Consider the following 23,626-nt stretch of genomic DNA (forward strand, 5'->3'; position numbering starts at 1 on the left):
TAGTTCTAAATCTGTCAGAATTGGTCCTCCGCACAATATTTCAGTGGATAGGAGCAAAACAGAAAGGATAATTGCTGAAGTATGAATACAACTGAAAGCTGTCCTTTTGATATCCTGTAAACGCTTTTTACGTTCCACTTCACTGACCTCTTGCAAAAGGCAACAATAGTTGAGCACAGTGCTCAGCTGGCTACAATTGTTACCAACCTCACTTTGGTTCAAATGGGAAATGTTGTCAGTTTGTGGGTTCTGTACACATAAAATAATACAATGGTTTAAGTAAAGGTACATTAATGATGCGTGAGTGAGGGAGTAAATTGCTATATTGAGTTGAAAGATGTGATGCAGGAGACTCAGTTTGGTGCCTTCAACAGTTGCACTAAGAAAGTGAGAAAATCGCTCTCCTGTGCTCCTGTGTGTGCTCTCATGGGGGCATACTTGTTTGAGCATAAAATGGGAAATGATGATCCGTTAGCAGGAAGAAACAAAATGTGAAAGCATAAATGTTAGGCTTTAATTGCTGAACAAGAAACACTGGAAACTTTGAGTCAATTTCAAAACTTTTAAACTTCAAAACTGCAGTTAAGAAGAATATCTGATTGCTTTCTTGACGTAAAAGACAACAATAGTTAAAGAAACGCATTAGAAATCAATGCAATTTAGTTTTCCCACCCCAATTCTGCATTTAAACCGTTACCTTTTTTAATCAGAGGAGTGGTCAAACATCCACAGCCAAGTTCTGGGTAAAATGAGAGAACAAAGAAAACCGTGGGACAAAGCAAAGCCAATCAAAAAGGCTCAGATAACTGTTTTAAGTCACCAAATGTACAGACTGTGCTGTAGAGTGAAGATGCAGCACAGCACTATTGTGGCAAAAGAAGTAGTAAAAATTCATCAAATTAACAAGATTAAATAATTTAAAGCAATAATTTATGTCACTAAATTTGTTATTTGCAGTCTCAGAAACACAGTGAATGAAACTATTATTTTAAATCTCTAAATCTTACCATTACATTGATGTGTTGGGGAGGTCTGTGATTGGCTCATCTTTGTCACATAATGTTACTGGTTAACTGCTCTTTGGATTTTTTGAAATGTAAAGATTTAAGGTTGCTATACGACGATGGGAGGAGAATTAGAGATGAGAGATCTGTGTTAGGCTGAATATTGTGTTGTTCGTTTATTATTAGTTTAGGATGTGTCTCACTTGTTTGACAAAAAAGAATTGGCATGTTGGTGGATCAAAATCCATAATTAGCCTTTTTTTTTATTTGGGTGCTATGTTTTCTCCACCAGAAAGTGTGCAATTTGAACCATCGCCTTAGCTGTTGGGAAAGTATTTCCCAACCCTGGTCCTCAGAGAACACGGCCTTGGATGTTTCACAGTCAACATAAGTTGATGGATACTTCACTGGCCTGTTCACAAGTTTGGATAAGATGTTGGACTAATCCCTTTCCTAGAATTAGGTGTGTTGGAGCATGGATTCTTCTACATGTAGGACAGTTTACCCCAAGGACTGTGGCTGGGAGCCACTGTGAGGACTTGAAATGCTGTGGCTCCTCGGTGTATAGTCTCCCCTATAGTGATTCTGCACAACAATCCTGATGCAAGATTCCGAAGAAGGTTTTCTGATAAATGCTCAAACACTGCTCCGAGGAGTAGAAATCCGTACTTAGTAAATTAAATATTGACTCGTGTGCCGTGTGGATGGCTGCTGCACGCAGTTAGACTCTGGGCAGACACTAGCATTACCGTTCATTTTTCACCTATCATCAATGGATGAGAGGTAGTTCATCACTTTCCAGCAGAATAGCTGCTGCATTTCAGCTGCACTTCACAAACCTGTCAGTTCTGGTAACCAGCTGTGGACTGCAGAGTAAACTCACAGAATTGCACGCTGTCCGTCTTCTAACGCTGACTTCACTTATAATTCCTCACATTACAAAGAACAGAGTAAAAAGAACAATTTGATTTAATATGATTTAAGGTCTGTATGCCTATTATTCTGCCTCGTGAGACTTATCGTTTAGGATGTAAAACTAAGTGTTTTGGTGTTATAAAGATGATTTATGATACAGCTACAGACAGAAGTGTTTGCATACACTGTTTTCTAGCATCTCTTCTTGGTTTTGTTGGGGAAATTAAAGCTCCGCTTTCAGTTAATGCCAAAACTCTGATTGAAAGATGATCTACAACAGACAGACCTCGACGCTCCCCCCTGCTTTATAATATTTCCTGTTTAAATACATAATCTCCATCGGTTATACAGATTCAGAAAATAGCAACATTTACCTGATTGTGCAATAGATTGTATAGGCTGCTGACATTTAAAAAGCCCTGTTTGAAATGAATTATAGATTTCTAGTTGTTCTGTCCTCCTCTACCTGACAATAGTTGGTTCTGGTTCTATTTAAATCTTCTTCCCAGTGAAGGAGCCCTCTATGTTAGGATACAGGTACATTTCCTGTGGAGGATTACCGTCCATTACGAGTGCTGCACTAGGATAAAAAATGGGAGCTTATGGTGACACTCTGATGTAACGTTACTCTCTGAACTTCAAGGAAAACTCAAACCGTTGCACTCAGTTATCCAGGACTCAAGTTTCCCCCAGGACTTTAAATTCACTTGTTGAATGTATTGCAGATGCATTTTAGATTCCAGGTATCGGGCGCCAAGAACACAAATACTGCATCTGATTTACTAAACAAGTTTTAATTTAGCTTGAGAAGAATAGCATGACTTACTGTGTTTATTCAAAATACTTTTAAAAGTTGATGCCAACTCTAATGGTTTCTGACTCTAACCAACATTTCTTGAAATAGGGAAAACATTTGTTTAGTTTTAGTTTGTTTTAGATAGCCCATCTGCACATGCACATGAACAAAGCTATTGTGGGAATACTTCAAATCTAAGCATTTGCCAGTGGAAGGCCCTGTTTGTATCACCCCAACCTAGCTATGAGTGGGGCCCACCCACTTTGTGTCAGGTTCCAGGGTCCACCCAATGGAGTGGAATTTCTTAAAAAAAAAAAAAAAAAAAAAAAAAAAAAAAAAATATATATATATATATATATATATATATATATATATATATATATATATATATATAGAGGGAGAGAGAGAGAGAGAGAGAGAGAGAGAGAGCGATATAGATAGATAGATAGATAGATAGATAGATAGATAGATAGATAGATAGATAGATAGATAGATAGATAGATAGATAGATAGATAGATAGATAGATAGATAGATAGATAGATAGATAGATAGATAGATAGATAGATAGATAGATAGATAGATAGATAGATAGGAGTGGAGCTTATCGATAAAACAGTCCAAAAACAAAACCCCAAACCGTGACAAAATAATGTATATATAAAAGTGATGTGAAAGTAGTTTCTGTATTGCATGTTGGTATCAGCAGCCTAAATGGTCATCTAGTAGTCAGCTTGAATGACCATCTCCTCGCCTTTGATTGCTGCGTGGAGCACTTCTCACTTTCCAGGCTGGTGCGTAAAAGCACCAAGACGCGCAGAGAAAAACAAGCGTTGATCTGCAGCAACACGCCTCAGAGTCTGTGTATTTGCGTTGTGATCCAGGGACGATCTTACCTTTCAACACTTCTCTATTCTCCTGCCAGAGCTGTGAGCTGCACAGTTTAGTTTTCTCCACCTTTTGTTTCCATTTAAAGCCGGTCGTTTTGCCAAATCCAAACGTTTTATACACTCAGGCGGTTGCAGGAAAATGCTGACAAATTGAGAAAATAGTAAAATGACTGGCAAGTAAAAATAAATAAGCAAATCAAAGTAATGATGAGGATGTAGATAAGATGCGTTCAAACATGTTGATGCTTTGTGAAAATATTTTAATTTTGCTAAGTTTCATCATCATTTCATCACATCTCTTAATCCGGTCTCTGAGAAGCTTTGTGAATGCAAGGTTTTTTTGTGGTTTTACAATAGATTCATGTCTGATGGAGATAATTTGCAGGTTTGGACTTACGATACATCTGTCTCTCTGGCATCATAAGTAGGGAGTACAGAAACACTGAGACTTGACAATGGACCAGTCCTGGCCACATGGTAAAGCTGTCCGATTAACAAATCACTTTCATGCGTTTAATGGAAATCAATGCAGTGGTCCCACATCTGCCTTAAATGCTTTTTTACAACTAAAGACATTTGAAGGTGGAATTTGATTAAAATGTAAATAAAGATTTAAAAGATTATCATGACAAATACAAATGAATGTCCTCAAAAGAATTGTGAGTGCCTGTGCCTTCTGGGTTGTCATTACAGGCATGTCTGCTTGGAAGCTTGTTTTTGGTAGAGTTGGATAATTTTCAATTAAATCGAGTTTTTATGCAACGTACCAATAAAATAACATTAAAATGTCTTTAACTTATTGTAATATAAGTGACTGAATGCATCTAAAGATGTTTTGGGAGATTTTACAGGAAGTTCTGTAGCTTTAACCTCTAATGTCAACTAGCTGCACACAGGAGCCATCTGATTTTTAGCCAAACTTTGATGGGACAGGTACACAAAACTAAGAAGAAAAAGTAAAAAAAAAAAAAAAGAGACTAAAATTACACAATATCAAAGTCAAAATGAACTTCATTCCATTTCTGCCCATCTTAAGTTCAGCTTCTTTTTTTTCTTTTTTTTTTACAAAGAAATATGTGGAGACAAACTCCTCCCAACTACTACAGTTCCTGTGTCTGTATTCACTAAGAATACTAAGAAAAGTAGCTCTCAGTGACGGTATTTTAGGAAACAGCTCAGAATTTCCCAATTCTAAGATTTTTCTTTGAATTTTACCACCCAAGTCTTTAAGAAAGCTCCTACAGTGAAAAAAAAATGTTAGGAGTAGTGAGGATGAATTTTAGTGAGCCTCAGAGTGTGTGAAGCAGGAAGATGGTGGAAACAGAGAGATGTGTGGCTGATCCACCACCTAAACAGTGGAGGAATGAGCACATACACTTCTTTAACAATCACATCATTGTTAATATGTAGATAGGATAAACCTTATCATCCCAATAGGGGAAATCAATTAGTTTCAGTTTCAGAACGGGTTAAAGGTGCAACTGTATTAACGTAAATTTATTGAAGATTAACAATAATAATTTAATCATGGCCCTGCGACAGACTGGCGACCTGTCCAGGGTGTACCCCGCCTCTCGCCCATTGACAGCTGGAGATAGGCACCAGCACCCCCCGCGACCCCATGAGGGATAAAAGCGGTTTAGAAAATGGATGGATGGATGGAATTTAATCATGAATAAAAAGTGAAAAAAAACAAAGAATATGGTAGAGGAAGTTGTATATTATTTACACAAAATGCTCTCAAATACAAACAGTTTCAGAAGAATTGGAAGCCGCACAGAACTCTATACATCAAAACACACCGCTTTACAGAAGCAGGCAATGACAGTAAAATGCTGACAGGTGAGTGTGCATTAACATCAAACAGATAAAGTAGTAAAATGACTGCAGAGTAAAAATAGATAGGCAAATCATAATATTGATCGTGTAAATAAGATGCGTTCAAACATTTTGACGTTGTGTGACAATTATACAATTTTGCTAAGTTTCATCACCATGAGACACTTTTCTTAATCCAGTCTAATTGCTTAATTTCTCTCCTTTGATCAGTAAGAGCGCATCTGTGTTTATTATTTTCTTCTTGTATCAACCAATCACAATTGTTAAAAGACAGCGTCACGCCTAGTAACGGGGTCAACCACCCCTCCTCACTAAGATGGAAATTTCTGTCGTCTCCCTCCTCAGAGTCGCTCTCGGCAGCGATCTGAATCACTCTGAAGCTAGAATTTTTGAGAGGACTCAGAACCTTTGGGCACTGGCGTTTTTGACGATGATAGATCACACTGCTATATAATTCAAAAGGCAAGTCAGTCTTATATATTCCATCTCCATAAATTACTGATTGCATTGTAAATCTGATGTGAGTTATAGTTTATTACCATTGATTGATCAGTTATTGGACATTCCAAAAGCCCCAGGAGTCCGTCTTTTTCTCACCTATCTTGATCAGTGATAAGGACATGTCCCCCAGGCTCTAAGAGAAAACACAAGCAAAGCTACTGCTGGAATCAATGTGTGAATTTATAATGAATCGACCCAATGTATATTTGCAGGTATTAACTTGCAAAAAAAATTAACTAACAAACCCAAATAACACACATCTCTAATCTACGTATAATAATAATAATAATAATAATAATAATAATAATCATTAATACATATTACTTAACCAAACTGGCAAACTACCCTCTTTCTCTGCAGCATGGCTGAAATAAAGAAGACATGCCTGTCAAAAACAAACTGTGTTCTCGCCTGACACTAGTGGGGAGCCAGTGACTGTTGTCCAAGTTAAGGGCCCTAACAACACCGACATGTGCCGAGCTAGTCAGTTAGAAAGACCACTTTCTCCCAGTAACAAGTTTTTCCACTACAAGTTTTTAATTAATTTTTTAAGAAATGTCGTTTTCAGATTTATTTTAGGCTCATTCTACCAGTCAGCCTCACACACACACACACACACACACACACACACACACATTCTGTCTTTTCAGTGATTTTCTTACAGTTTATTGGCTGGCGAAGAAATAAGAAATGAAGGTCACACTGCAGAAGTTTTAATTATTTGTTCGTCTTCCTACAAAAAAAAAAAAAAAAAAAATCAATCGGTGTAGTCCGCAAAAAATGAGACGAAGTAATGGATTATAACAAATGAGGTGAATAAACAGCAACTTCAAAAATTGTCTTTTTATAAACTGTAAAAATCCGTTTTGCCAGCTTTTGTTCAATTAACCACCCTGAAACTATTCATCGGAGGCTGTTTAAAATTCCCCAAGGCTTCATGGCAATAAAGAATTCCACTTTGTTAGCTGTTGTTTCTTCTTTGATATGTGTGAGCGCTTGCACATGTTTTATTCATACGTGTGTGTGTGTGTGTGTGTGGGTGTCTGTGTGTGCATTGTTTGTATGGCCGCATGAGCTAAATGCAATGTAAGGTGAATTGGAGAATTGAGCTTTTGATGGTGAAATGTTCTTGTTAGTGTAAAAATATGCTTATTCAAATCCCTGGTGGAATTTTCTGTTTTAGCAAGGCAATCAATTTGTGGACAAGCGGGTCCAGGCTCCATGGATTCCCAATGTGAGCCGCATGGGCAGAAATGTTGCAAAGTGACAGTGTTTTCCATGCTTGCTGTGCAAATAACACTTTCTACTATTGTAGAAAGTAGGAGCATAACTTATTTTCCTTCATTAGCGTGCTCAAATAATACGTGTCCCTCTGTAAGTGTAGCGGGATTGCTGCGTGTTTTTGATTTGTGGGTCCCAGGTTCGACAGGCAGGGCATGTGGGGTAAAAGCTCTGTCAGGTCTGGGTGCTGCTTGGAATGACTTTCTGTGGCAAACCCTGAACAAGGGAGCAGCCGAAAGGACTCACGCACTCACAGCATGCTTACGTAGTACCTGGTAGATTTCCTTGAAAATCTTCTTTCAGCATAAGCAATAGATAAAAAAAATATATATATATAAAATAGATATAAAAGAAGTAGAATCAATAAAGAAATGGACACTTCTTTTGATTTCCAGGGTCATTTCTGACATAGCTGATGTTATTCAGTTCAATGTACTTACCAGCGTTGTTTTTGCTTTATTCTCCTCCATTTATATTTTCTAGGAATTTAAGCTATAAAAGAATGTTTGAAATGGTGATTCTTTGAGGCACCTCATAGACGACCAACAGAAACCAGGATTAGCCTAAAGAACTGTTTAGCTGAGTTCAGGTTTCACATCAACAGCAAATGTCCAACAGTTTAATCAGCTGCCTTATATACAGACCTTATACATGGAGGAGTATATGTTTTATACGTTTTCACTGTTTAACATCACAAAATATTGTCAGTGACTATGAGCAAAAATTTCCAAGAACTAAAGGCTCGCGAGAATTTCATAGGTAGTCTGACTGAAGTTCATTTAGCTATGTCCAAGGTTATGCTCTGAAAGAAAGAAGTCAAATGGCAGCAAAGAAAATGGGTGTAAAAGATGATTTTACAAAGTCATATGAAATCCAAAAATATTAGTGAAAACCAGTCCTTTTAACTTCTCCTTCCCTGTTCCCTATACCCTTTTCTCACTTTTAGTGTCTGCCAACGACTGCGACTCAGGAGCAAACGCCGATTTGACCTACTACACCCTCAGTCCGGATTTCATCATTTCTCCTCATGGGACCATCTTCCCAGCAGGGCCTCTGGACTACGAGAGACCCAATCACCTGTATGAGTTTGTTGTCATGGCGATTGACAAGGGAGAGGTGCCTCGCACCGGAACGACAACGGTACGAATCAGAATGGCCAACGTCAACGACGAGGCGCCTGAGTTTTCCCAACATATGTGAGTAAGAGCTGAGCAAACCGTACACGGCTGATGAAGTTAGCAGTAGCAGTGTTTTGGATTGTAAAAGCAGTTTTAAACCCACAAGTGATCCTACAGTTTAAATCAGATATTTATAAACACTGTATGAAACTAAAGATCTGTAGGCAGTAGGTACGCTCGACTATGAAGAATAAAACGTGTGCGGAGAGTCACAGTATGCCCTCAGTACGCCCAAGTATGTGGGAGTGTTTAGTTTTTGATAATACTGTCTTTAAACTGTATGATTTGGATCAAACATTTTGAGCATCTTTCCCCAAGCTTCTCAAGAAAGTTTGCTGGAACTTTGGCACTTTCTTCTTGACAGAACTGAGTCAGGTTGGTAGGCCACTCTTTTAGTTCTGCCCATAATGATCAGGACTTGGTGACTGTCACTCCAGATCTTTGGCTTTATTGTCCTTAAACTACTTTGTAACTAATTTGGTGACATGCTTTAGATCTTAGTCTATATCATGCAAAATGAACTTTTTTCTTAGCTGTGTTGTAGTACTATTCCTGCTGAATTCACGCACGTCTGAGTAATCTTCGTAAATTCTGCTCTCTGAGCAGCAGCCCCTCCCTCTCTTGGACAACAATTGGTTCATTACTGGTCTTCATAGAGCGTTGATTACCCGCCCCCTCCAGGATTTACCTGCGTTGACCGCGCTGCCCCTGCCAGTAAACAGCACGCCCAGCGAGTGGTGATGTGAGGCAGAGTGTGATATTTCTGCTCAAAGTTGAGACGAAGCGGCTCATTTAGCACTTAATCTTCACAGCGACAGCAACTGCTCTTTGTTTGACACCATGCTGCAGCGGCTTTAATGTGATGTCTATCTGCCGCTAAATAGCAGCAGAAAACAACTTTCATTTGAAACATTTGAAACATTTGAAAACAACATTTCTTAACAAATGAACACTCCGTAGTGTCAAAGGAAACATTTTATCATATACACACCTAGAGTTGAACTGGAAGGCTAAAAAAAGCATCATAGAGAACCATTAAGAGATTTATTTGTATCAAAGCTTTAATTTATTGGCTAATGTCTTGACATGTTGCATCAATATGTCCATATAATTGAACTTCTTTAATATCCAGTCATGAAGAATGAATATCCATCTCATGAAGTGTACCAGAACCCTCCTGTAGCATTAAACCCACATGTGATGCTGGCACCTCTGTACTTTCCATTTGTCATGGTGTTTTTCAGGCTTCCCCAAGGTCTCCCTTTTTTGTCTCCAGATGGTCTCCATATGGTAGAAATGGGCATTATGGAAAAACATATACATTTTAGTTTTATCTGACCATAGGGCATTACTCCAGAAAAATAAGATATGTCGCAACGTGCATTTTCACAACTGATGTGGCTATTTTAGATTGCTTTTGGACCAATGGCTTCTTCTTACTGACTTGTTGTGACTTTTTAACAGAATCTTAGGAACAAATGAAATCCTCATCTGGGTTTCTTATATTGTTGAAATGCATAGTAAATTTAATGTTTGTAAGCTTCTGACTTAAGTCATTCTGCTAAATGAAACCAACCAAACTAAACATTTCTTGTTTTAGATTTAAAGTCAGAAAATTAAAAAATATATAGTTTTTTTTTTTTTTACAGTGTACAAGAATATAAACATTTTTAAGTGTGTCTTGGTTTTCTGTTAGCTGGGTGTTAAAGGCAAAAACTTATACACTACTGTCTGTGGATATTCTGCATCACTTCATCTCCTAGAGCTGAAGAATTTCTCCTTCTCCTGTAACTCACAGCCCACCTGTGGGGTATAACCACTAACAACACTGAACATCACACCTTCAAGTACTTCAGACTCATCATCCTATATGACACTCTTTTCACTTTCAGAACAATCCTGACAAAGTTCTGTTTCACCATAACTTCTACACCATTTCTCTTCCATCCCAATGTGGTAGAACAGCTCAAACACTGCTCCTAAGCTCCTAGCCTTGCTACCTTTCCACTTTGACTCATGAACATACATTTGGTCCACCTTCCTCCTCTGTATTACATCAGCCAACTCATCTTTTCCTGTAAAAGCCCCAACATTCAAAGCCCCTACTCTAGTCCTAGACTCTTGTCTTTCATCTTTTCTCTCAGACTGCAGCTACATCTTCCTCCTCTTCTTCTTTGCTGACCAATGGTAGCCCACTTACCATCAGTATCCTGTTGGTCACCAGCACTAGTGCCAATGATCGTTAACCCGGGTCTGGAAATTTGGCAAAGTTTTACAGCATAAGCCTTTCCTGACGTGACCCTCTGCATTTATCCAGGCTTGTGACACTGTGCCCGCTTTGAGGCTGCAGTGGTTTGTTTGCCAGTTGTCTATAAAGACAGGTGTGCAAGACCATTGGTACCTCTATCAACAGTTTCTCCCACCTGATGTGTGAAGTTCCTCTACTAAAGGGGTCTGAATGTTAATTTGCACCACACTTGTCAGATGTTTATTTGGATAAGGTTTGAAAATTAAACCATTGAATCATTTTCCTTTCACTTTACATGCTGCTGTTAAAAGCATGTATTGTGCTTGACCATGACCAGTTTCAGATGATCAAAACACATGCAACTAGATGGCACATTTGTATTAGCAACAGCCTTAATTTAGTTTAAAAGTCTCAACTGATTACGATACAAAGCTAACCACATTTTGAATAATTACTGAAGAAACACATTAGCTGTAAGACCCTTAAGTCAATCTGTTCCCCCTCAAAGATAATCTAATTAAAAACAAAAATAGCAGTTTACAATTGTGGCCCCCTCTGCTTTGCAGATGGTTTAATCCTGCCATGTTGGAGGGCTTTTGAGAATGAGCAGCATGTTTAAAGTATTACAAGACTATCTGAATTGCACTTATGTCTGGACGTTGGTGAGGAAATGCTAAAACTGAATTTGTTTTAGACGGTCACAGGTGTCCTTGCTATACTGTTTCAGATCATTGCTCTGCTGCAGAACCAGAGTGTGGTTGGGTTTAAGGTCTGGTACTGATGCCGGCTTTTCTGGTAGAGAACACGATTCATGATTCCATCAACTATGACATCTGGTCCAGGTCTTTAGGAAGCAAAGCAGCCCCAAGCCATCACACCACCACCACCATGTTAGACAGTAAGACCGTAGGATCACACTGTGATGGTGTGTTTCTGAAATCCTATGCTAATTTTAGGTCAGATCTAACATGACACCTTCATAAACAGTCACCCTTTGTCTCGTACGTCCACAGAAGATTTTCCCTCGATAATCAAGATTTTACTTTTATTTTTCTATGTGACATGGACCTCTTTTTGGTCAGCATTGGTTTTGGCCTTGAAACCTTCCCAAGGTGGTGATGTTTGCCCCGTCTATTTGTTGTTGTGAAATCCTGAACACTGACCTTAACAGAGGCAGTCGAGGCCTGCAGTGAATTAGATGTTTCAGATTGTTTTGTGACCTCCTGGTTTAATTGTCAATAGTTTCTTGGAAGTTTCACCACTGCTGCCTGTTTTCCTCAGTGGTTGATTAAAAGTCTTAGAAACAGCATTGTAACCCTTTTTCTGACTGATAGATATCAATGACTTTATTTTTCTATAGTTATTTTATTTTTATTTTTTTTAGAAACTGTAGCTCTTTACACCCCTCGCTACCCCATGAGGGATAAGCAAGTCATAAAATGGATGGATGGATGGATGGATGGATGTAGCTCTTTACATTCCCTCAACCACCAGAAATGTTCTATTTAGTGTTTTTCTCATATCTGCATGCCAAAAATGAATCAGACCTTGTACAAGTGAGCTCAGTTTTCTAAAAGATACAGTTTAATCACGATCAGATCTTTCTTTAAAAGGAATGGCAATTACAGTTTTTTCTGAGGGACAGGTTGGTTTGGATAGCTTTTTACCGTAATGAATGAAATCATCATTTGTAAACCCTATTTTCAATGTTCTTGTTATCTTCATCCAATATTAGAATTTGTTCAATCATCTGAAACTTTTAAGTGCAAAAAAAAAATCGTTTTGGGAGTAAACTTTCTTTTACAACGATGTGAATGCGTGTCAGAGCTTCTGAAAAGTCCGAACTAGGTACTCTCCTAAAAATCCAACTGGTACATTCTTTTTAAATCCATAATCCAACCATTTTTTCTTAAAAATGGCTTTAAAGCCCCTTTCAACATTCCAGTTGTTAAAATGGAATGCTCTGTCATACCTTGTCAATGCACACCGGCTCAGATGTTGAATAAAAAAAAGGAGACAGAATACAGACGATTGAAACTTCTTGTTTTATACCTTGACAGAAACAGAGCTCGGTTGTCTGTCCTGCATATTCAGGATGGAAACCTTGCAGCTGCTTCCAAATTCAGCGTAGCAGCTGCTCTTCACACCCTCCCCCCCGCTCTTGCTGCTGTGCTGCCTGCATCTTTTAATTGGTTGATTTTCTGGCAGAGAGCTGGGCAGATTGGTGAGGCAGGGTCAATCAACCATGCCCACTAGCCCCCTCAGGAGGTCCTGAGCCCAAACTTTATGAGTATGTAAGTGTATTCTGTAATTGAAGGAGTCCAAGGGAAATACGGTCTGGCTATGGAACAGTGACGGGGGCTTTAAAGCACATTTATATGAAAATGCATCCGATACGCACGCACCAATATAGTTTTAGAAGACGCATGTGTGTTTGTTTGTGCAGCCGTCTGGGTATGTTCAAGCCGGGTTGTATTGATTTAATGACAGCGACAGCAGAATAATCAGTTTTTCCTTCATGACCCCGTCTTCTGCTGCAACTGACCCAGAAATCCTTTTTGACAATGCAAACGCACACACACACACACACACACACACACACACACACACACACACACACACACACACACACACACACACACAGGCCACTGTGACTCAGTGGGGAGAGTAGATGTCTTGCAATCTGAAAGTTGTGGGTTCAGTGTGCCTCTGGGCCAGGCACTTCGCCCAAAGTTGCCTCCCAATGCGTGTGTCAGTGTAGGAATGCGATTGGGTGAATGTGGATCTGGTGTAAAGCGCTTTGAGTGGTCAGTACGACTAGGAGTGCTACGTAAAATTCTGTCCATTTACACACACACACACACACTTATTTAATTCAGGCAGTCTCACATGTGTGTCCGGGTTCATCTCAATACATCCATGTTGCCGTTGATGAAACGCTCCTTAGTCTTGGGACAATGTGTATGATGAAAAGACAGGAAATCCGAGCAAAAGATGCGAGGCTCTTTAAATATGTCATTATCCAAGCAGAAAACGTGGCCCCCTTTTCCTCGATCCGTGGAGTTGGAAAGTTTCAGTAATGAGCACCCGGGTGTGCATGTGCGTGTTTTGCCAGGTCAAGAGGGATTCTGGTCTAAACAATCAAGTTCTTACTGCAGCTTTTTCCTCCTTTTTTTAATTGCCCATGTCTCTGTTGCTTTTTTGGTACTAATAGGTATACCATTGCACCCATTGTGTTCACAATACTAAAATTTCAAACTCAGTATTGAAATTAAGAAAGCACTTCAAACGCAATAGCATTTTTTAATCTGTTGCAAGCTTTTTTTGGAGGCACAGTGGGCTTTCTAGTGAAAAAAAAAAACTGTGGCAATAAAACTGTGGCAATAAGTTTATTGTCTTAGTTATGATTAAATAATTGGCCATTGGCAATTTACACCCATTTAGAGAAAAAAAATAAGTGTTGCTTACCTGTATAGTAAAACAATAGAGAGAGTATCACTTGTACAAGCATGTACCTTTAATTCAGAAAAAAATCTAACCATATTTGTACAGTGTAAAGCTGGAACTGGTTCATGTAAACGTTATTTAACAGCGTAGACAAGGATTTGGTCCTTACAAATATTTTCAGCACCGGCCCTGTTCTGGGTTTATGGTTAGGGTGCATTGGGTTTTTCTTCTGGGGATCAATTAGACTTAGACAGACTCTGTTGTCATTCAGCTACACATTCTCAGTGTACATTTGAGCAAAATTTATCTGCAAACTTCCACATAAAAACAGAAGACAGAAGAGAAACAGTATAAACGTAAGTAGGTGTCATTTGTCAGGAATGTAGCAGCAAACCAAAAATGACGCCATATGTGCACAGAAATATTATGTGTGAGTAGCATAAGTTTATGTAGCAGCAGGATGAATTGCAACAAGCGGACCATATAATGATGCAGATAGTCTTTAAAAAGAAACAAAAAGAAACATAGATGTTGACATTTGTCAGGAATGTAGCAGCAAACCAAAAATGACGTTTTATGTGTACAGAAAAGTGCAAATAAGAATCATCAGAGTAGGTTACTTCTGGTTCTGACTTCTTTTTGCACTACTAATCTGCCATGTCAATCAACTTGTCAATCAAATAAGTTCTGACAAAGTAGATTCTAGCTATATCTCCTTCAGAAATTGAAACAAAAGATAACAAATAACGTTCTGAGCGTGTTCACTTTATGTTCTAAGCAGCAAATGAAAGCTTTTATTTCGGGCGATGATTCAGCCAGTAGCACAGTCATCACAAAAAAAAAAGAAAAAAAAAAAAAAAAGAGAAAATGACTGCAACAAAAACGGCAGCCTCGGCCTCAGTGATGAAAACATCCTTTTTCACAGCATTTAATCCAGTGTTCACTGATAACATTAGCTGTGTTGTCTGTGTTCATGGAGACCATGAGGTCAAGCAGCCGTTGTGTCACGATATTAAAGCTTTGTGGTCTCACCTTTGTTTTGCTATTGTTTTGTTTCACTTAATTTCATCTAGTTTCATGGGACTAGTTTGAAACTTGGGGCAAACTGGTCAGATTGTTTTTTTTTTCTGTCCTTTTAATTAGATTGAAAATGTATGTATCAAATTTTGCCACTAAACCGAAGCTCTCCCAGTATTTTATTATCCGCCCTGAATTCTACTCGAGTATTTATACCACTCGATTTTTTTTCACATTAAGCCACAAACATTTAAAACTTTTAGTGCATTCTATCCGGAATCGTTGTGATAGTTCAACACAAAATAGTGCATAATGATGTGGGATTTTGAAAATAGAATTTACATAATAAAATCAGATGAATGGAAAAAATACTGTGGATTTACTCCAAACCTTTTTTTGTAATGATACCAATAAATAAATACTGTGTAACCAGTTGGCCTTCAGAGTCAGAGTTTGTAAGTTAATCTCAGTATAAATGGAGGAGAGGTATGTTAAAGAACATTAAAGAACAAATAGCATCATGAAGACCAAGGAAGACAGCAGACATGTCAGGGAGGAAGTGGACCAGAAAGCAGGGCTAGGTTATGAAATAATATCCCAGGATTTGAACACCTCATAAAGCACTGCTCCGTGGGTCTTCCACAAAAGGGAACTCGTATGGCCAAGCTGCAGATCTACTAAGATAGGTCGGGCAAGGAGAGCATCAATGAGAGAAGCAGCCAAGATGACAGTAACTGTGGAGGGGCTGCAAAGAGCCACCGCTCAGGTGGAACAATCTGTTAACTAAAAAAATTGCAGTTGGAAACTTAATCAATCCGGTCATTATTCAACTCTATTCAGTTTGTTTATATAGCTCAAATTCACAATACATGTCTTCTCAAGGCACTTGAAAAAACATTTGAAATTACTAGCTCAAATAAAAAATTTTAGCATTACTTCTGTAATCGATCTGTATCAAGTTTGACGGAGCTTGAAGAATGGGTAAACGTTTCTGTTCCAGGATGTGTGAAGGTAACTTAGCCCAAACGATATGATGCTGTTACTGCAGCGAGCAGTGGTACCATTTCTCTTCCAGGGGGGAATGAATAGATGCTGGACTTCTCATCTTTACTACAAAAAAAAATACTATAATGCACTATTGCAGATTGGTTTTACATTGGTTTTACAATACATTGTGGTTGTGAGGTAACACAAATTGAAACAGTTCAGGATTTATAATAATGATAATATTTAACACTTTGAAAGGCCGTTTTTTTAAATTTTCAGCGTAACCGTGTGACGCATGTCTATTTGACAATGAGCAGAAAGGAATTCCAGTGTCAGTCCTTCTGAGTTACCAAAAGCCCCGACACCGTTTCATCAGTATGTTTGGCACAGATGTGAACTGATAATCTCTTTGACATTTATTTTTTATGTGCTTATGTCATTTAAATTATTAATTATGTAACCAATTTAGCACTTTTACAAATACCTTCCATTAGTGATAATAGACTGGGGCTAGTTGCCACTAATCTGACTAAAGAAGGAGTGGCCGGTCTGCTTAGAATATTTGTCTTCATGGCTCGTGCTGCAGGGGGATGCCTATTAGCTCACGCCACATTTGTCTCTCTGCTATCAGCTGCCAGGGAGTCGACGTGAGTGTAGGATTAATCTTTTTCATCAGTTTGTTCAGTTTTTTTGTGGTTCCTACAACAGATGCCTAGAAAGAAACCTGCTCTCTCCATGAGAGATCTGAAGAAGACATGCAACATCTTGAACAAAAGGTTCAATCTCAGTCTCATCCCTGGTTGTCTCTTATCTAAACCACTCCTCACATTATCCATCCTCACCAGTAGCTCAGCCGTATCTGACCATGTGTTTTGTCATGCTCATCATGTGGTGCCTGCATTGAATTGCTGGCCGTTAACCACATTAACTGACCAGCTGAATCAGGGGGGTACTGAATAAATACAACTACACTTTTAGTTACTACCACCCAGCTCTACCTACACCATGTATTGTTAACATGGATTATATTTGCTTTTCCCTGAATTTTGCTACCTGAGAATTAGAAGTTGCTACCTGTCCTGATATTACCGTATTTCTCAGACCATAAGGCGCACCGGATTATAAGGCTCACTGTGAATCAATGTGTCTGTGTGTCTTTGTCCACATATAAGACACACCGGATTATAAGGCGCATTACTTGACCGTATCTGATTAGAAATCACATATTTTGTTTGTTAGCTCGTTAGCTTGTCTCAACTACATCATCCATAGTGCTTTATTTTCGATGACTCTTATTTTTGGGATACTTCCGGAAGTGAACTTTGACACAGGATGTTGTTTTCCCGTTTATTCCCTGCCAAACAGGAGTGAATACACATCTGAAATTAGAACTCCAATGTAATTTGGGCATCGCCTAGCGTTATGCTTCTGGTGTATATTTATTGACTGATTCAAATGAAAAGCTAACCTAAGTGCAGGAAGCGTTGGCTTTGCTGCGGTTACGCACCGCAACACGTCCGATGTGTTTCCACCTTAACACAGCTCTATCCTGAGAGGAAGAGCTATCTGTCTCTACCGGGAGGACAGAGTAGATGGACTAACCTGCCCTGTTTCTGACATAAGGCAAAAATCAACATAACTTTTATATTGAATTAACTTACTTTGTTTATTGTTACTAGTGCGTACTCCGGGTGAGAGCTGCCTTACATGAATGCACTTCTAGTTTCGACATTACAGTCAGGCAGTCTTGTACACTGCACAGGGGTCCTGTTACGGGTCAGGTAGTGACACAGTGTATCGTACTACTACGAATATCCATTGAGCGGAGCGGCTTCATTGTTAACCAAAGTCGTACTTACACATTTTAACAGATTTTTGAGCACATTGTACCAAATAAAATAAGCACAAAGGTGATCATATATAAGGTGGACCATCAATTTTTGAGAAAATTTAAGGACTTTAAGTGAGCATTATAGTCCGAAAAATACGGTATATTAAAATACATGACAATCATGTATTTTAAATACATCAAATACTATACTATAGCCTACATCAAATAATCAAAGTTGTCACAAAGTGACAACTTTGATTATTTTGGTATAGTAGGGCACTATTATGCTATTTAAAAATGATCAGTTTCTCAATATTCAGAAAAAACATCAACTTATTTTCGATGTGTTGTCACTTTGTCATAGCAATTTCTTCTACATTAAAGCACCATTGGACTGACCCCTAAATGGCCATTTGTCCATTGTCTATACCTGTTTATCCATGCAGGGGCATGGGGAGGGGTTTGTGCCTATCTCCTTTGGTCATTGGGCAGGAGGACCCTGATCAGGTCACACATGACAGACAACCATGCACACACACCTAAGGGCAATTTAGAAAAAGGTTATTGCCATTATGTTTTTGGACACTGGGAAGAAATCCAAACACATCCACACAGAAAGAAACCTCACATGCACAGGGAGACCATGTAAACTCCATGATTTCAACCCAGGACCTTCTTGCTGCAGGGCAGCAGTGCTACCAACGGTGCCCTCAGCAGTCAGATAATAATTGCAAAATTATGCAATTATTATTATTGAAAAATAATAACCACAAATCAGTCCAGTTAAACAACTGTGTCAGATAAAAAAAGATACACAAACGGCTCCAAATAAATTGGAAAAATCTTAATTGTAAGTCTAGACTAAAATCTTCAAGCTTTCAAGTTTTACAGAAGAACAGAAGCAAAATGGACATTCTTTTGTCAATGTCATAACAAATAAAATGGGTACTAAAATATAAATAAATTCTCAAAATCTCTCCTGGGATTGTGTTAAATATTGTTTTTCAGAAAAAACAAACAAAATGGAACAATAAAAACAAGCAATTGTTTACATGCTCAGAGCAACTTCAAGCAGCTTTTAAAGAGAACATAAATAAAACAGACATTGGCTCCACTGTTAACAGCTTGTGCTCAGAAAAAAGGCACAAGAATTATTGCAGTCAATCATTACATTGTCACCACTGCTTGTGGTTTTAAAGCTGCCCTGTGGCAGGTCACAATATTACCCCCTGCACTAAATACCTTCTCAGAGGAGGAAGCCCTCTCTTGGGAAGTATTTTTCATGGATTTTCCACCATATAGTCCGTGGGCCAGAATCTGTAGGACGTCTCCTTAAGAAGTTTCAAATGAACTGTCAGATGGCAACTTTCTGCCAAACATAGCAGTGATCTCAAAACACCAATGTTCCCACATTTTCACTTGCACATTAATAAGTTAAAGCCGATAAAAAATCTAAACAGTTACGCTCCGGTCCAAGAGGTCACGTGATTCGATTTTTGCTGCTCAGCCAATCAGATCGCTGTATTGTCAGCTGTGCGAGTTCAACCACTTCATCATGGCTGTGCCCCTAAAGGGTTGTAAGCATTTGTTTCCAGATGAAGAAAGTCCAAAATGAGCATTATCTGGCTCCAGTTGGCAAAGATCTTGATGGCAAGGAAAAAGAAATAGCCCAGTCCATCCATCCATCCATCCATCCATTTTCTAACACGCTTTATCCCTGCTGGGACTGCGAGGGTTGCCGGTGCCGATCTGCAGCAGTCAATGAGCGAGAGGCGGGGTACAACCTGGAAAGGTCACCAGTCCATCGCAGGGCAGAAATAGCCCAGACTTTTGCCCAATTTACTGTGATATCACCAAGACCTGCTGCGCTAGGATACGACAGGCGACTGGTATCGTTGTGCCAAACGACTTATCCCCGCCAGTATTTGTATTCCTCCACCCTCACAGTCACACCAATGCAGGTGAAAGGGCTGCTGATGAGGCTGAAACAGAGGAAAGCCTCAGGACCAGACGGCACGGGGTTGGCCCCCACCCTGTGGAAGACCTCCTGTGTGGTACTTGTTCCCAAAACACCGCACGCCAGGGAACTGGCCCACTTCAGACCAGTCTCCCTGACCTCCCACCTGATGAAGACCATGGAGCGCCTCATCCTAGCTCACCTTCGCACCGTGGTGAGCCCCACCCTGGACCCGCTGCAGTTTGCCATCATCTACCTGCTGCAGCGGGCGCTCACCCACCTGGAGACCACCGGGAGCGCTGTGAGAGTCATGTTCTTTGACTTCTCCAGCGCTTTCAACACCATCAGACCGGTGCTGCTGAGGGAGAAGCTGGAGGACGCTGGGGTGAACAAACATCTGGCTGACTGGACCTTCGACTACCTCACTGACCGCCCTCAGCACGTGCGGCTGCACAACTGTCAGTCAGAGGTGGCAGTCTGCAGCACCGGGGCCCCCCAGGGCACCGTTCTGTCTCCCTTTCTTTTCACCCTCTACACCTCAAATACCTGGGTATTCACGTTAATAATAAACTGGACTGGACTCATAGCACAGACACCCTGTAAAAGAAGGGCCAGAGCCGCCTCCACCTCCTGAGGAGGCTGAAGTCCTTTGGAGTGAGCAGGCCTCTGCTTAAGACCTTCTCTGACTCTGTGGTGGCCTCAGCCCTCCTCTACGCTGTCATCTGCTGGGCCCCTGGCAGCACAGAGCGGGACAGAAAGAGACTGAACAAGCTTCCCAATCATAATAGGAGGTGCTTATTAAGATGTAAACTGTAAACTATGGCGATTACAAAGGTTTTATTATTGCTTCCCACTAAACAGATTTGATATGACATGGCTAAAGCTATAAAATAGAATTTTCTACCAACTATTACATATTCTATCTGTTGTTGCAGGTGTTTTACTACATATATTAGGGGTTCTGATGTTTGTCCAGTACCAGTGCTTAGCATGACTGCCCACTTGTGTTTTTCATCCAGTGATGAAAAGCTTGTGGTTTTGCATGCTAAGCACTTCTGTGGTTATGGCAGGACATGTAAGCAACTAATCAAAAAGATGCACCTGAGAAATCGACAAGAAACACGCTCACGTAATTCTGTGCAATAGTGCAGGCAACATGAGGATTATTGATGAGTGCTATGTGGGTTCCATGCTAGTTCTGCATAGTGCACATAGGGAGCTGGATGTGATGGAAAACTTCTCTGTGCAATCATCCAGCCACTCTGGATAACTGTGGCTAAATCAGCAGTATCATTAATGCTCAAAAGCTTATATTAGAATTTATGTAAGTAATTGTTTGGAGCCTTCCGGGTGTTAAAAAGCTAGTGTGCTACATTCATTGTTGTTCTATAATTATTTTTAGCAGCTTGAGGATAGATATTCAGATTTTGTGTTTTTAATTAAAGCTTTCCTTTCCGAGGTACAGTGCATGCAGCATTAATAAATACCAAGAAATTGAATTTGGCAAAGAAAATGGAAATGTTGCTGGACAGGTTTAATGAACGCTGTTGTAGATTATGGTGCAGAAAATGTCCTGTCCCAAGATTCAAGAGGGACTTTTTTTAGACAGTGCAAACTTACCATTCTACACATAACAGCATGTGATTGCTGGTTAATCTGGCAGCTGTAAACATCATTGTTTAAATATCAATTTACTCAACGTTTCAGGGGGCTTACCAATAGAATTACCATGGGCCTTAATGATATTACATGTTTTTTTGTTTTGTTTTTTTGAACGTGTCCAAGAGAAATTCTTTAGCTGATCCAAATTCAAATTTTTGGTTTTATAGAGGTTGACCTACTGACCTTTAGATCATTGATCTGTGGCAAAACACAGGTGTGCTTGTGCTCGCGGGCTTGACTGGATGGCTTTTAATTCTCCTTCAGGACTTTGCATTGGAAAGGTGAATAGTTCTGTCAAGTCATCATAATCCAGAAGAAGCAAAGGCCAAGACGATCACACTAACGCTTTTTTTTTATTATCTGTGGGATGATTTTGTTACCGAAAAGTTCCACACTTTTTTCCCCAAAAGCATTTTCTTGCTACATAGTATTTCCCCAAAGGCTTTGATGATAAAATCAGAATCAGAATCAAGTTTAAAGTATGTTTCTTGGGAAATGTGAGATGGGTCTTTGTATTATTTTTGCTCAGCGGTGAATTTCTCCTTGAAACCCTGCCATATGTGCCATTATGGCCAGTTTCTTTTTAGTTACTATTGTTTGATGGACTCTGGACTTACCTTACCCAGACAACACATTAGCGATCCTGGATTAAACCTGCCCTTAACCCTGCCCTGACCAAAACTGAAGAAGAAACGTTCCTTTAACTTGGGTTGTCTTGGAGGCTGGGTTCGCTAGGCTAGTCTCTGGCTTATCGACATGTGTCTGTGCCATGTAGAACTGTGGCTGCTTTGTTTCCTGGACGAAGACAGGTTACCTATTTTTAGCCGACTTTAAAAGGAGGAAGTACAGTTTTAAAGGATTGCTGGATTCCTCATGGCTCCTTAATGCCAGTGAAAGACATCACAAGCTCCCTGTGCTAAAGGAACTATGATAGGAACTATGAGGCACATTTTCCTGGCTCCTTCTCTACTCACTACACTATTCAGACACCACTTATCTTAACGAATGCTGATGCACTCCCACTTTTAAGAGATCTTACCAATTGTACCTTTTCAGATGCAATCTCTGTCTGTGACATGACTTGTGGGAGGGGTAGTTTGTCATTTTCCCCCCAATGAAATGGCCCAACACTTTTATTTTACATTAATAGTCACCTAGAGTCAACACTCTAGTAACGGCTTTGTAACCCTTTCCATACTGATAGATGTCAGTTCCTTTGTCTGTCATCTGTTCTTGTTTACTTTTAATTGGATGGCAGTGTTTGAATAGAAAGGTTCTATATAAGTGTTTTTTTCTTCTTCTAGAGGTCAGACATGGGTGTAGTGTCTATTTAAAAATTAGGCTATTCCTAGTTAATTCATGATATAACAAGAGAGAATTTCTTAGTGTAGCAAAACCAACAGATTTGGAGGTCTGCAGTCACTGTCTTTTAACACAGATCTACAGTCATTCAATGAATTAGAATAAGCATTTATAGGAAGCTTGTTTGTCAGATTAAAAGTTCCTTTTGAAAAAAAAAAGAAAAAAGTATAAGCCGGTATAAAACATGCTTATCATCAAGCCCCCATTTCTGCATGAAAAATGTAGCTTTTTAATTGGTCTGATGCAATTATCTAATCGTAATGTTGTGTTTTTATTAACTGGAGGTGGAAAAAAAAAAGATAATTAACAGAATTAAAGGCTTTAAAACATCATCAGTCCGTGTTAATCTATATAATGTGCTTTCCATTAGTGAAGTGAATTACTGAAATAAATGCACTTTTTAATATTCTAAGTTACTGAATATGACTGTATAGGTTGTCTAACTTTGTCAATATATGTTCAAAGGACTATATATAAAGGATATAATTTCATGATGGTTTTGCTCCATTTATGTTCTAAAGTTTATTATCCGCAAACTTTGACCATCTGCGCCCTGAGATTTTTAGGATCTCTGATGTCTTACTGTAAGGTTTGATTGAATTCCCAAATTAAATCTTCCTTTGTTTCATGCTGTGAATGCTTTCCTTCACGGTTCGAACCCATGAGGGCAAGCTACTCCCAAACCAGTTAGTATGGCTCCGGTCACTGTTGTT

The 23,626-nt window shown here is 39.3% G+C and overlaps 1 protein-coding gene across 1 annotated transcript in view; it reads left to right on the top strand.

Annotated features, from left to right (window-relative positions):
* Window positions 1–23,626, top strand: part of si:ch211-186j3.6 (neural-cadherin) — a 488,898-nt gene that overhangs the window by 158,869 nt on the left and 306,403 nt on the right. Inside the window, exon 6 of the mRNA XM_036135719.1 lies at window positions 8,171–8,420. Coding sequence (XP_035991612.1) covers window positions 8,171–8,420 — 250 coding nt within the window. The remainder of the gene's footprint in view (window positions 1–8,170; window positions 8,421–23,626) is intronic.

This window comes from Fundulus heteroclitus, chromosome 4 (genome assembly GCF_011125445.2).
Source record: "Fundulus heteroclitus isolate FHET01 chromosome 4, MU-UCD_Fhet_4.1, whole genome shotgun sequence".
NCBI lineage: Eukaryota > Metazoa > Chordata > Actinopteri > Cyprinodontiformes > Fundulidae > Fundulus > Fundulus heteroclitus.